Source organism: Populus nigra, chromosome 13 (assembly GCF_951802175.1).
Source record: "Populus nigra chromosome 13, ddPopNigr1.1, whole genome shotgun sequence".
Lineage (NCBI taxonomy): Eukaryota > Viridiplantae > Streptophyta > Magnoliopsida > Malpighiales > Salicaceae > Populus > Populus nigra.
The window spans coordinates 13,227,451-13,241,272 of record NC_084864.1 but is presented as its reverse complement, the minus strand read 5'-3'; the positions used below and the strand labels follow the sequence as shown (position 1 = coordinate 13,241,272).

Here is a 13,822-nt window from a genome sequence, read left to right as displayed (position 1 = left end):
AATCATGATTATCAAATATATTTCAATAATTAGTTAGAGATTGCTTGTTTCTCTATTTATATCGGACTGAAGTGCAATCAGATAGAAGGGGGGAAGAGAGAGATGACAAAGTGACGAGAGTTTGCCAGAATCTTAGCCTATGAGTGGTGGTGGAGATGGCCCCAACAGCTATTTTCAAAACTCCGTCCATCGGAGATTTGCATTTGGTTCATCATAACAAAAACTTTATTTGGTTTTAGTAATTTTATTTTCCGTAATTTCTTAAAGCCCGTTTGCAGTCCAAGAAAAATATTTAAAACGTAAGGATTTTCTTATTTGGCAACACCTTTTAATTAGCTTCACCAGCATCCCCTCGTTTTCATGGAAGGATCATTCAATACAGCACTCTTTAGGATTAGGGAAGGGATCGAGATGATATATTAAAGAGCTAGTCTCCTTATTTCATGTGAGCTTCAGCAAAACAAAAAAAAGTTATTGGTCTTAGATCGCGTATATAAACTTATCATATGAATCGCATGTGAAAGGAACAGAATGAACTCACAAGTGGTAATTGAACCATGAATCTTTTTATTCTGATTTTCTGCACTGGATCGCGACCGACATACAAAATGCTCAAACATCACGTACTAGATATAAGCTTTTTATATAGCCTTCGAGACGTGCGGAGGTCTAAAATTTTATTGGTCTTGGATCGCTTCCAAGAAGCGTAACCTATAAAAAAAAAGCTAGTGTTAGTTAAATATTTCCATATAAAACAATAATTTTAAAAAATATATGCAATAAAACAGAATCTTATCATATGATTAATTAATAATATGAATTAAACAAATTATTAGTACCCAATCAATAATTGCTAAAATATATATATATATATATATATATATATATATATTAGTAATTTGCCTCTTACTTCTCACATAGCATAACTAGAATAATATAAGGCTTTTTTTTATGCCCCGCGCATTATATTGTAGTCATGCTATGGAAGATGTAAGAGGCGAATTGCGAAAATATATAAATCTACGGCTCACTTGAATCAGAAGCAGAGCCACCACAGGAAGCAAACCTGCATCAAGTTGAGAAATAGAGAGATGGAAAATGGCGAGACCAAAACACTGCCAAAATCAGGGGCCATGGTTGGTGGAGATGGACCTCGTAGCTATGCCCAAAATTCTTCTTATCAGGTATACATTCTTTCTCTTAATATCTTCTACGGACTAATTTGAATAGAACACTATGTCTGATACAATTAATTTACTTGTTGCCAAATGCAGAGGGGAGTGCTGATTATCGTGGATGAATTGATGGATGAAGGCATCAAAGAGACGCTTGACTTTATAAGCCCTTGTTCTGATTCTTCAAATATGTGCAAATTTCGAATCGCAGATTTTGGATGTTCTGCTGGGCCGAATACATTCTTGGCAATGGAGAAAATCATGGAAGTGTTGGGGATTCCGACCGGTGATGTTCTGATATTTGCTCATCGGAGGCTTAAGCACACTGACACAATATTTTACGTGGTTCGGCAAAACCGCCTACATCCACGGGAGAGGTTCATTTTATTAGAGATAGAGAAAGGATACAATAAATACATGTAGAGGAGGAGGATTACATCCACTCTACTCAACTCATCAACTCTCTTGCTGCATTTGCAGCTGCTGCAATGGCAGCAAGGTTGCTGCCATTGCAGCCCCTCACTTTCTCTCTTCTTCTCTACATTTCTTACAACTCTCTCATTTTGCTCTCACATAATGCCTCTATTTATAGGCATTTCATGGCAACCTTCTTGCTTTGTTGTCAACATTGATGGCTGCCAACTCCTCTTCTTCTTCAACAAAGGTGGCTGCCAATAGTCAATGGTTGGTGCCAACCATTTGCTGCACATGCAATGGCAACCAACCTAACAGGAAGCTGTGGAGCAGAAATACCATGCCCAGTTCCAAAACTCCCCACCCTTAGAGTTCCAAGTTTTCTTCAACGACGTCACGGCCAATGATTTCAACACTCTCTTCAAAACCCTTCCATCCTATGAAAAATATACTTTGCTGCTGGAGTGCCTGGTACTTTTTATGGTCGTCTATTCCCAAAGTCAACGCTCCATCTTACATACGCTTCCTATTCCTTGCAATGGCTCTCTAAGGTTCCAGAGGAAGTTGTGGACACCAAATCTCCAGCGTGGAATAAGGGTAGCATACAGTGCAGTGGAACTGCAAAAGAAGTAGCGAAGGCGTATTCAGCTCAGTTCAAAACGGATATGGATAACTTTCTGAATGCTAGAGCTCAAGAAATTATTGGTGGAGGATTGATGGTGATCATAATTTGTGGTCTTCCTGACGGAATCCTTATGTCTCAAACTGTAGTTGGAATATGCATTGAGCTTTTGGGGTCTTGCCTCATCGACATGGCGAAATTGGTAAGCAATAACATATGGCTTGGTTTATTTTTTGTGTGTGGCTCTTTTTATTTTTTTAATGAACAGTAAAAAACTAAAATTCTCTTCGAATCTAAGAATAAATGTTTTGTTTCTTTTGCTTTTGAGTGCAGAGTAAAATTACTTTAATATCCTCGAAGTATAAAAAGCCTTCGGTCAAGGTTTTCTTTGTCTTCCTATGTTGTTTTTTTTTTTTGGTTATTTGCTATTTTGTTGATGCAACTATGGTCTTTCGAATTATAAATGCACACTAAACTTACTTAAATGTCTTATAAAATAAATAAATAAAAAGCCTTACATGTGTTAAGCATGCCGCCAGTGTTCATCCTAAGCCAGAATCGAACTCTCCATGAGATTTAGGTCACGAGTCTTTTTTTGTCTTTTAATATCAATTCTTTCACCATTTGTTGTTTTCGTTAAGGGCATTATTGTTTTTTCATAAAAATTAAATAATAATAAAATTTAAAAATCTATTAGCGCGTGCACGCGTCAGCATGTGAAAGGAGTTCATGCACTTCGAGCACAGCATGTGCTCCTCCTTCTAGTTGTCAAAACTATCATTTTGTTATGTCGTGGAATCGTCAATGCGTCCTTTTTCTCATGGTATATATGGCATATGTCAACGGAAGTTAGGTGGTTTATCTTTAGTGAATCCTCTCTCTCTCTCTCTCTCTCTCTCTCTCTCTCTCTCTCTCTCTCTCTCTCTCTCTCTCTCTTCCCCTTAAATTGCAAGTTGGTCCTCTTTGTTTTTTATTTATTAGCTTCGGTCTTTTTTCTTTTGATTTTTATTTTTTTTCCTAGCCTTTTTGTTAAAATTTTGTTCTTTTCAATTTAGTTCTTTGATCCCAATTTGTCGTGTTTCAATTTTGTTCCTATTCTTTTGATTCCTTATATAAAAGTGTTATTGTTTTCAATTTCACCATTCAATCCAAGTTTATGGTATATTTTTTTAATTTGATTCTCATTCTTTTGATTTTTTCTTATTATTTTATTAATGTTATTATTCTTTTCAATTTAACCCTCAATTTAAAAAATTTTCTTGCCCTGAAATTTATATTTTATTTGAATTTTCACCATCATTTTTTTAATTGATATTTTTATTTTGAATTTATTTTGTATAATTTATTTTTTTATTTCATCCTTAAACATTTCATTTTTTGGGGATTGTGCTTCGTGTTTTTTACATGTATAGTGCTTCCAATGTGATGACTCTGCATGGCCACGAACCACCTTATTAATGTAAAGTGATTTACCCTTATAATTCAACAAACAACTCAGTTGTAAATCTATAACACCATCTTCATAGTTCCTTCTATAATAATAAATAATTAAATCTAGCACATCATTTCCTTGATACTAGTACGGTCGGTTTAAACATCATCTTCATAGTTCATTCTATAATAAAAAATGAATCTAGCAAATATTAGATGTCATCATATAGTTATTTCTTTATTTACCTGTTTTTCGATACTTCCAATTTACAAGAATGGGATCCAATTCATCCTCCCAGCAATAGTTAGAGACGGAGAAACAAAACGGTACAGCATAAATTTGAGTTTTTTTTTTCAAATATTAATTTCATTGAACTATACAATCTTTATTGCAATGTAGGGAGTGATTAGTGAAGAAAAGGTGGATACCTTTAATTTGCCTTTGTACTACTCTTCAGCTAAGGAGTTGGAAGAGATTATAAAGAACCACGGACATTTCTGTATTGAGAGATTGAACATGCTGAATCATCCCATGATGAAAAGGAAGATCGATGTCCAATCTCATATTTCGCAATTTAGAGCTATTTTTCAGGGACTATTGGAAGCACACTTTGGAAGGGATGATGTTGACAAAATATTCGAATATCTTGCCAAGAAGCTTGCAGAGAATTATGACTCTGTCTTCAATGTGGCAAAGCATCAACACGTCGAGCATTTTATCCTGCTGAAGCGTAACATTAATTGATGAAAGATATGCGTCATTGGATTTCAATGTTTTGTGGTCTTATTACCATACCGAATAATGTTTGTATCTTTTATGCTCTGGTAGCTATACTGCTACGATTTTCTTTTTTCTTTTTTCTTCTATCTGTCTGTTCTTGTTCTTGCGAGTGGTAGGGTGCCCATAATGCCATACTTGAATCTTTTAAAGCAGAGAAATTAATCGTGCATTGAGATTCGGCCATTGGATCCGATCCTTACAACGATCTACCCAGTTTCCAAAGAATAATACCCTTCACAGGCTCCCAGAAAGGGTGGAAATGCTTTATTATTATTTTCTTTCCCCTGATGTATCAAGAATATTCGTTAACAGGGATAAAATTCCCAGAAGGGAATAAAACAACTCTTTATCACGAATACTATGATGCTTCTGTACAATTAAACGCAAAGTTCTGCAGCATCAGATCAAATATATGATTTTATTTTATTTTTAATTAACGAAGGTGGCATATTTTTAAACTCAGGCCCTAACGCTTTCCATCTTTCTAATCATGTATGTATATTCTTCAACTTTTGAAAATATTCATCAATAAGTGATGCTGTGTATACCGTGGATAGAGTTCTTCGATCCTTAAAATTTTATAGCCTTATACTATAGAGAAAAAAACTAGGGTTTTCAAGCGTAAAGTTACAATTCTTATCTATATAGAAAATTATAGGAAAAAAAATTCATATATTGTGATTATATATTCTCTTCTGAAAAATAGCCTACAAAGCTATTTAAATACAAGAAAAAGAAATTCTAATTAATAAAATGCTAATTAAATTAAAAATAATAATCTAAATAAAAAAATAAAATTTAAAATCAACAAGGAAAATAAAAAGAAATCTCAAGCAGTAATTTTTTAGCTAAATATGAGAATGTCCTCGAACTTCGATGAAGTTGTCTTCTATTATATACTAGGAACATGGACTTTAAAATGTTATGGCAACCTTTCAACGTAATCTGATGATTGAATTAAAAATTATGGCTAGTTTTTGTTTTTGTTAGAAAGATCATTTGACATATCCAAACTTCTTAAGCTAGGATTTTTGTTACGCAATCTATGTCAGGATCCCTTGTGCTTGCAAAAAAAACTCCATATAATCACAACTAATCTATAAAAACCACACCAAGATTTAAAAATTAAGTAATCAGTCAATAAATTACAACTCAACTAACATTAATATTGATATTCCTTTCAAAAGTTCTTGAATTCAAACATATATTATATAAAAAGAAAATACTAAGTAATCAAATGTTACTTGCAATTGTTAATTTATGCCCCACACATAATATAATGTTATTGTAGTTATGCGATGGAAGAAGTAAGAGGCCAATTACTGATATAGAGAAATCTACCCTTCTCTTGAATGTGAAGTAGAGCTACCATATATAGGAAGCAAACCTGCATCAAGTTGGGAAATAGAGAGATGGAAACTGAAGAGACCAAAACAGTGCCAAAATCATGGGCTATGGTTGGTGGAGATGGACCTCGTAGCTATGCCCAAAACTCTTCCTATCAGGTATACATTCTTTCTCTTAATATCTTCTACAGACTGATTTGAATTAACACTCGCTGATGTTTAATTACAATAGTGTATTTACTTATTGCCAAGTGCAGAGGGGAGTGTTGGACGTCGTGAATGAATTGATGAATGAAGGCATCAAAGAGACGCTTGACTTTAAAAGCCCTTGTTTTGATTCTTCAAATGTTTGCACATTTCGAATCGCAGATTTTGGATGTTCAGCTGGGCCGAATACATTCTTGGCAATGGAGAAAATCATAGAAGCTGTGGAGCAGAAATACCATGCCCAGTTCCAAAACTCCCCGCCCTTAGAGTTCCAAGTTTTCTTCAACGATGTCACAACCAATGATTTCAACACTCTCTTCAAAACCCTTCCATTGTATCAAAAATACTTCGCTGCTGGAGTGCCTGGTACTTTTTATGGTCGTTTATTCCCGAAGTCAACGCTCCATCTTGCATACTCTTCCTATTCCTTGCACTGGCTCTCTAAGGTTCCAGAGGAAGTTGTGGACACCGAATCTCCAGCATGGAATAAGGGTAGCATACAGTGCAGTGGAACTGCAAAAGAAGTAGCAAAAGCGTATTCAGCTCAGTTCAAAACGGATATGGATAACTTTCTGAATGCTAGAGCACAGGAAATTATTGGTGGAGGATTGATGGTGATCATAATTCTCGGTCTTCCTGACGGAATCCTTTTGTCTCAAACTGTAGCTGGAATATGCAATGAGCTTTTCGGGTCTTGCCTCATCGACATGGCAAAATTGGTAAGCATATAAATCTCTCCTGTATTGATTAGAAGAATTTCAACAAAAAAGCGTTGAGTATTTGGTGCAATTGCAAGGAGTTGGTGCTGTGCTAGTAAAGTACGCCAACCCTTGAGGTCAGACAGAGGAGGCAATTCCTTACAAATCTCGTAGTTATTATGTGAAGGATCTGTCTTCAACTTTTTAAGAAAGATAATCTATTTGTTATTTTTCTATTTACCTGTTTTTTTCGATAAAAGAATAGTAAGAAACGGAGAAGCAAAACGGTATGGTGTACGCTCTTATTTTTATTTTTTTCAATTATTAATTTCATTGAACTATACTAATATTTCTTGCAGGGAGTGATTAGTGAAGAAAAGGTGGATTCCTTTAATTTGCCTCTGTACTACTCTTCTGCTAAGGAGCTGGAAGAGATTATAAAGAACAACGGACATTTCTGTATTGAGAGAATGAACATGCTGAATAATCCCATGATGAAAAGGAAGCTGGATGTCCAGTTTGTTATTTCGCAATTTAGAGCTATTTTTCAGGCACTATTGGAAGAACACTTTGGAGGGGATGATGTTGACAAAATATTCGAATATTTTGCCAAGAAGTTTGCAGAGAATTATGACTCTGTCTTCAATGGGGCGACGCCTCAACACGTCGACCATTTTATCCTGCTAAAGCGCAACATTAACTGATGAAAGATATGCGTTTTTGGATTTCAATGTTGACGAATTATCAAGCTTTTGCGTTTCCATCACCATAACAAATAATGCCTGTATCTTTTCTGGGCTGGCAGCTATATTACTAAGAAACTTGTTCTTCTTTCTTTTATTTGTTTTTTTATTATTATTATTAACGTAAGTGTTCAAATTAACTTACATAGATCTCGATTAATTTTAAAAATTTTAAAATTAACAATCATATAAATCTTTAATAACCCTAAAATTTATAAACATGATAATAAGTTTAACTACCCCTGAAAATTCTATCGGTCTGATTTTATTATTGCGAGTGGTTGGGAAGAGGGCCTCAGATGCACTTGATAATTACAAGTACATCATGCTCGAGATTTTTCAAAGCATAGAGATGGTGTCTTCAGAGGCGGCCATTTGATCCGATCTTTACAACGATGTTCACATTTCCCAAAGAATAACATATATACTTCTTTGAATTATTAAGGAATATTTAAAGCAGTCCATACATCAATTTCTGTTTTAATATTGTTTATATAACTATAATAACATATCTATTATGTAAATAGTCAGTTCATGAATCAGTTTTTTTTAATATATATATTTCCTACGACTTTTTGTTTCGTAGAATTTTTAAAGTGACATTAACTTAATATATATATTTCCTACGACTTTTTGTTTCAGAGAAAAAAAAGGTTGTTTATACATATATGAATTGTGATTTTGTTACGAAACTGCAATTTTAAATTGTAATTGTTAAAGCATCGTTATTAGAAATGACGTTGCTTTAAAACCATGATTTTAAATCATAATTTTTTATTTAAATTATTATTATTATGAATAATAATTTTTCAACAACTACAATTTTCAATAGTTCTTTAGAAGTTATATTATTTTTTTAAAAAATTTTAAAACTGTTATTTTCCATAATCTTTTGAAACTATGTTATTTTTAAAAAACAAATTGATTAACATAGTTGTCCGGATCAGCTTGCACGCACCTTAACTAATTCCACGAGTCCTGAAGTTAACGACCATGTAAACTTTCAGTGACCATCATATTGACAACCACATGGTTTGAGCTAAAACCACAGGAGAAGCAAACTTTTTAATCTCAAATTCTTATCACTAGATCATAAACAATTTTTCAACAACTACAATTCTCAATAGTTCTTTACAAGTTATATTATTTTTCAAAAAAAATTTAAAACTATGTTATTTTCCATAATCTTTTGAAACTGTGTTATTTTCAAAAAAAAAATTTGATTAACTTGGCTGTCCGGATCAGCTTGCACGCACCTTGACTAATCCCACGAGCCCTAAAATTAACGACCATGTAAGCTTTTAGTGACCATCATATTAACAACCACATGGCTTAAGTTAAGAATACAAGAACAGCAAACTTCTTAACCCGTAACTCTTATCACTAGATGAAAAACAATTTTTCAACAACTACAATTCTCAATAGTTCTTTACAAGTTATATTATTTTTCAAAAACTTTTTAAAACTGTGTTATTTTCCATAATCTTTTGAAACTGTGTTATTTTCAAAAAAAAATTTGATTAACTTGGTTGTCCAGATCAGCTTGCACGCACCTTGACTAATTTCACGAGCCCTAAAGTTAATGACCATGTAAGCTTTTAATAATCATCATATTAACAACCACGCTTAAGTTAAGATTACAAAAATAGCAAATTTCTTAACCCCTAACTCTTATCACTAGATGAAAAACAATTTTTCTACAACTACAATTCTCAATAGTTCTTTACAAGTTATATTATTTTTCTAAAACTTTTTAAAACTGTGTTATTTTTCATAATCTTTTGAAACTGCGTTATTTTCAAAAAAAAATTCATCACATGCGTGGTGGTCTTTGTAGTTCCCGATATCTTGTCTCTATTTTTCGGCATAACATGCCAGCAAGTCAAGTATTTTGATGTTTCCTTGTAAATAAATTAAAATAATAAAATAATATTTTTTATTTTTTATAATTTATTTTTAATGTAAACACATCAAAACGATTTAAAATCATTAAAAAAATCAATAATTTAAAGCAAAAAAAATCATGTTTAAAATCCAATTTGCATGTCTAAATCCATAGAGGTTAATCACAGTTTATAAGTGAATTAAGGCCTGGAACGCAAGGAAGCATACAGCATCAGTTTCTTGACTTTGAGTTAAGTGTAATTAGATGACTGTATGCAGCCCACCGAACTCTTACAGCCATAGAAATTCGGCCGAAGCTTAAAGCAGAAAGCAATTTGCAAATATCAACTGCGAAAGAAGACAGGAAAGAAAGAAAGAAAAGCTTTCAAGAGGCACCACAAAATAGGCATCGTCATACAACTTTCATCTCATCTGTCTCTCAACAAAGACTAAAGTTCTCTAAGCGTTAAAGTCTCATTAATTAACATTAAAATGAACCCAAAATGTTAAAAAGTGAGAAACTGAGCCAGTGCTTGGAGCAGATGATAATGTCAATAAACGTAACACCGTTAATTGGCATTTGTACTGCTTTGGATGTTTAAAGGGCAGTCACCCTTACGCCATATGATGAGATCAAGGTATATCATCTTAGATGTACCAAAAAACTGACCTGGAGGTAGAACGAGCCCCGCCGAGAGAGGGTGATCAACCCTGCTCTGAATACTCTGCATATAAGACTGAAATTTGAAACTCTTTCCCTGAGATGTTTTTGAAAGATCATAGAAGTATTCATTTGTTGAAAGTTCGTAGAAGTGTTCTCCTGCAGATGTGGGCGGCCCTAAGCAACTAATTGTGACAATATTCCCAAAGGTTTCTTCATGATGATGAAGAATAAATATAGCACCATCGTCAGTTTCTTGGAGAACCACAGAATTTTGACCAACAGTTAAGGGAAGAGGGAATGCCCCACCATAGTAAAAGCGTATCACATCACCTAAATGCCTGCAACGCAAATGCGGGTCTAACTTCTTAGAAGAGCTGATGAAGTTGCAACCTTGTATTGGGCAGGAGCATGGTGCATAGATGCAACTCTTATCATGATTGTACTTCTCGCTGTAAATAAATGTCTCTCCACACCCATACCGCATATTTTCGCATGGTATCCTTACTGATTCAAGAACCTTCTCGATAGCCCGACAGCGATTATTGCCGATAGGAAACGAGCAGGCAGGACATTTATGTGCAAGTTTACTGCAGCAGGAAGAGCAAGCTGTGTGCCCGTTCTCACACTGAATTCCCCCATAAGCACCCAAAAAAAGAGAGAAAAAGAAGGAAACTGTGAGATTAGCTAGATGTGATAATGAATCAGGCAAATGAAAAGATTGAAAAACGAAATCCAAAGTACCGGAAAGAACCTAATTTGCCATTAACTTAGGAAACACGTGGTAAGAAAAGGAGTCGAAAGACAATAAGCAAAGAGGAACCCTCTGTTACCAGTAATGTGAAAAGGGACAAGCAAACCAAGCACAGGGAATGTTTACCAATTAAATGAGAATCAACTGATGCTACTTGTTGACAAGGTTTGCTAGATGAATAACAAAAAACACAACTTGCTATAGCCAATAACGCAAAGCATTCATTGATTTCATCTACTCAGATTACAGATTTAATTGTAAGCTAAGTCAAGAATTAAAAGCTTTTGGGTCAGCAGAGTATCGCACAAGTTGGGATTTTGGACTCCAAACAACAAATACAAAGACATGACTCTAAGCAAACCTTACTAAACAAACCTCAATTTGCACAATATTTATATATATCCAATCCATTCTTCCACCACATTCTACTTGTATTTTTACATTTCTTAGCCATGTCTCAACTAAACTACAAACATGTCACATTTTTAAGGCATATCACCATGTTAAACGTTTCCTTCCAAGAGAACATATCTCCAGCTTTATTTGAAGAATATTGTACCACAATCCTAGTTCAACCTTCTTAGTCCTACAATAGCACTAAACCAACGAGTCTTCTACCAGTGTTTCGAGTCTTCCTCTATATGGAACTACAAAAAAAAAAAATCATGGCCGATATCATGTATTGATATACACGATGGAACTTGCAAGCTTGAGTTTCTACTGAATCCACCGCCCATCTCCCACATAACCAGCAACCAGAAAACATGACATTTTTCTCTAAACTACAATATCAACCAAGAATTCATACCTTGGAGCTACATCCTTCCACAATCCCCAACACTATATAGAAAACTGTCACGGCACCATGAAGAAATGGCAGCTATAGTAAGATAACAGAATAGCCTCTAAGCATGTGTTTGTAAATAACCTTGTTGAAAATATCAAGCACTTCACATTAACTGATCCTATCCAATCAAGCCCATAAAAAATAAAACAATAAACACGAGCACCGAAAAAAAACACGGAAAACATAAACAAACCAAACAACAACAGCATCAAGAAAGTAAAGAAAAACAAAAATTAACCTGAAAGACAGGGATAGTCAAGGGATATAAGCAGGTTGCGCAATCAAGAATATCTAGGTCCATGAGGGTCATTGACATGGCACCATCGCCAAGAAAACTGCTTAATTTATCGAGTACGTCATCCTCTTGTTCAGCTTCCGCCCCACCATCACTAAGATACTCGTCCTCTTCTTCAGAAGATTCTTGATTTTCATTTTCTTGATGCTGTTGGGTTTCTTCATTTTCATTTGCTTGATGTTGTTGGGTCCCTTCATTTTCTTCATTTGATTCATGCTGTTGGGTCTCTTCATTTTCATTTGATTGATGCTGATAGGTTGTCTCTCGATTTTCATTCTCTTGGTGCTGTTGGGTTGCTTCTTGATTTTCATTCTCTAGATGCTGTTGGGTCTCTTGGTTTGGAGTAGCAGCAGAAAAACCACCGGAAGTTGAAGAAACCCTTTGTCTCTTGCGAGATGGATTGCTGGGTCCATCTTCATTTTCTTCAGGGAACTTAACCATCTCTCTCTCGCTCGCTCGCTCTCTTCTACAGACACTGGTGAAAATTTTTGATTCTTTTAGACTTCCTCAGCTTGGTGGCTTTCGTTTTAATTATTTATTCTGGGTTGTCAGTAGAATGGCGGGGAGCCAATTGTGCCTTCCCGCCTCCCAAAAAAATTATTTATTTTTCTTTCTTAATTAGTTTTTTCTATCATGTTAATTACTTCTAATATTCATTAACGAATTTATGTTTGATAAAACCTTCTATATAATAATAATAATTAAGCGAGTCAGAATAATGCACTTCTGGACATTTTTATTGAAGGAAGCTAATTTATGCATAATTATTAATTTTGATTTGGACTAAATGCCATGTCAAAACAGTGTTATTTTTAAGAAAAAATTAATTGGGTTGGAGCTAAGCTGAGTTACTCAACATTTATTTACTCACAAAAAAAAATAACATCTAATTAGTACACAAATCTTCACAACATTTGTCGACCAATTTCAAGTTATAATTTAAACATTTCAGCCAAATATTGCAAATTTGTAGACCATTTCAAGTTATAATTTATGCTAGATCAAAATAATTTAAAACTTAAAAAAGTTCTTAGATATCATAAAAAATTTTGGCATTATTATTCAACTTTAGTTAGTTATATTGATAAGATTGGATTAATTTGATAGATTTAGAACCAACTTAAAATATCAGTAAAAAACATAGCTTCATTTAAAATAAAAAATCATGATGACATATATTTTTTAAATATATTAGATTGATATAGGTTTCTCATCTTAACTCGTCAAATCTGCAACTCGAGTCACGGACTTCACAGGTTTTCTCAACAAGTTTGTTTTCAAAAATATTTCTTTTACAATAAAAATAGACACTTATAAAATTAAATATCAACCAGATATTAGAACGTGTGTTTGAGATTATGATGACTTATATAAAGGAAATAAAAACAAATTATGAATATCAATTCAGAATCAACAAGATATTAAAGAATAAAATTGCTTAGAAAAAACAAAAAAGATTCAACTGAAAGAAAAAAAATGAAAAATAGAATTTAAAAAGAAAAACTAGTTGGTATTGTTATTAAACCTGACCCAATACGTCAACTTTAAAACCTCTCATCCTGACTACTTGCTAGCCCGGGTTTAAAATAAAAGAGTTGATTCTACATGATCCAATTGACATGATTGATCCGAAAACAACCTGGAAGAAAGGTAAAAACATTGTTTAGATTTTTAAAAAATAACATTTTTTTTTTAAAAAAATATTAAAACAACAACATATTACATCGACATAAATTTCATGGCATAAGTCGCAATATCAACAATCTAAATCATGAAATCCACTAGGTAGACCTCATACTCCACTGATTTAAAAACTTTTTTTAATTATTTTTTATTTAATAACATAATAAAAAATACTTGTTAAAATCAAGTACCAATGAGTAATAACCTTTTAGAAAACAAATTATGATGACTAATTTAAAATTAATATAATATTGAATTATAATTTATATTAAATGATAAAA

The 13,822-nt window shown here is 33.5% G+C and overlaps 3 protein-coding genes across 3 annotated transcripts; 2 read left to right on the top strand and 1 right to left on the bottom strand.

Moving 5' to 3' along the window:
* The first annotated feature begins 946 nt into the window (after positions 1-946).
* LOC133670825 (loganic acid O-methyltransferase-like) lies at positions 947-4,628 on the top strand. Its single transcript, XM_062091427.1, has 4 exons — positions 947-1,184; positions 1,275-1,461; positions 2,037-2,446; positions 4,043-4,628. The coding sequence occupies exons 1-4, from the start codon at positions 1,092-1,094 to the stop codon at positions 4,385-4,387; spliced, it is 1,035 nt and encodes a 344-aa protein (XP_061947411.1). The 5' UTR covers positions 947-1,091; the 3' UTR covers positions 4,388-4,628.
* Positions 4,629-5,850: 1,222 nt separating this feature from the next.
* Positions 5,851-7,378, top strand: LOC133670824 (loganic acid O-methyltransferase-like). Its single transcript, XM_062091426.1, has 3 exons — positions 5,851-5,928; positions 6,027-6,695; positions 7,034-7,378. The coding sequence occupies exons 1-3, from the start codon at positions 5,878-5,880 to the stop codon at positions 7,376-7,378; spliced, it is 1,065 nt and encodes a 354-aa protein (XP_061947410.1). The 5' UTR covers positions 5,851-5,877.
* Positions 7,379-9,619: 2,241 nt separating this feature from the next.
* LOC133671135 (putative E3 ubiquitin-protein ligase SINA-like 6) lies at positions 9,620-12,370 on the bottom strand. Its single transcript, XM_062091783.1, has 2 exons — positions 11,802-12,370; positions 9,620-10,590 (listed from the first exon to the last, which is right to left on the bottom strand). Exons 1-2 carry the CDS (start codon positions 12,297-12,299, stop codon positions 9,871-9,873), a joined length of 1,218 nt encoding a protein of 405 aa, XP_061947767.1. The 5' UTR covers positions 12,300-12,370; the 3' UTR covers positions 9,620-9,870.
* Positions 12,371-13,822: the final 1,452 nt, after the last annotated feature.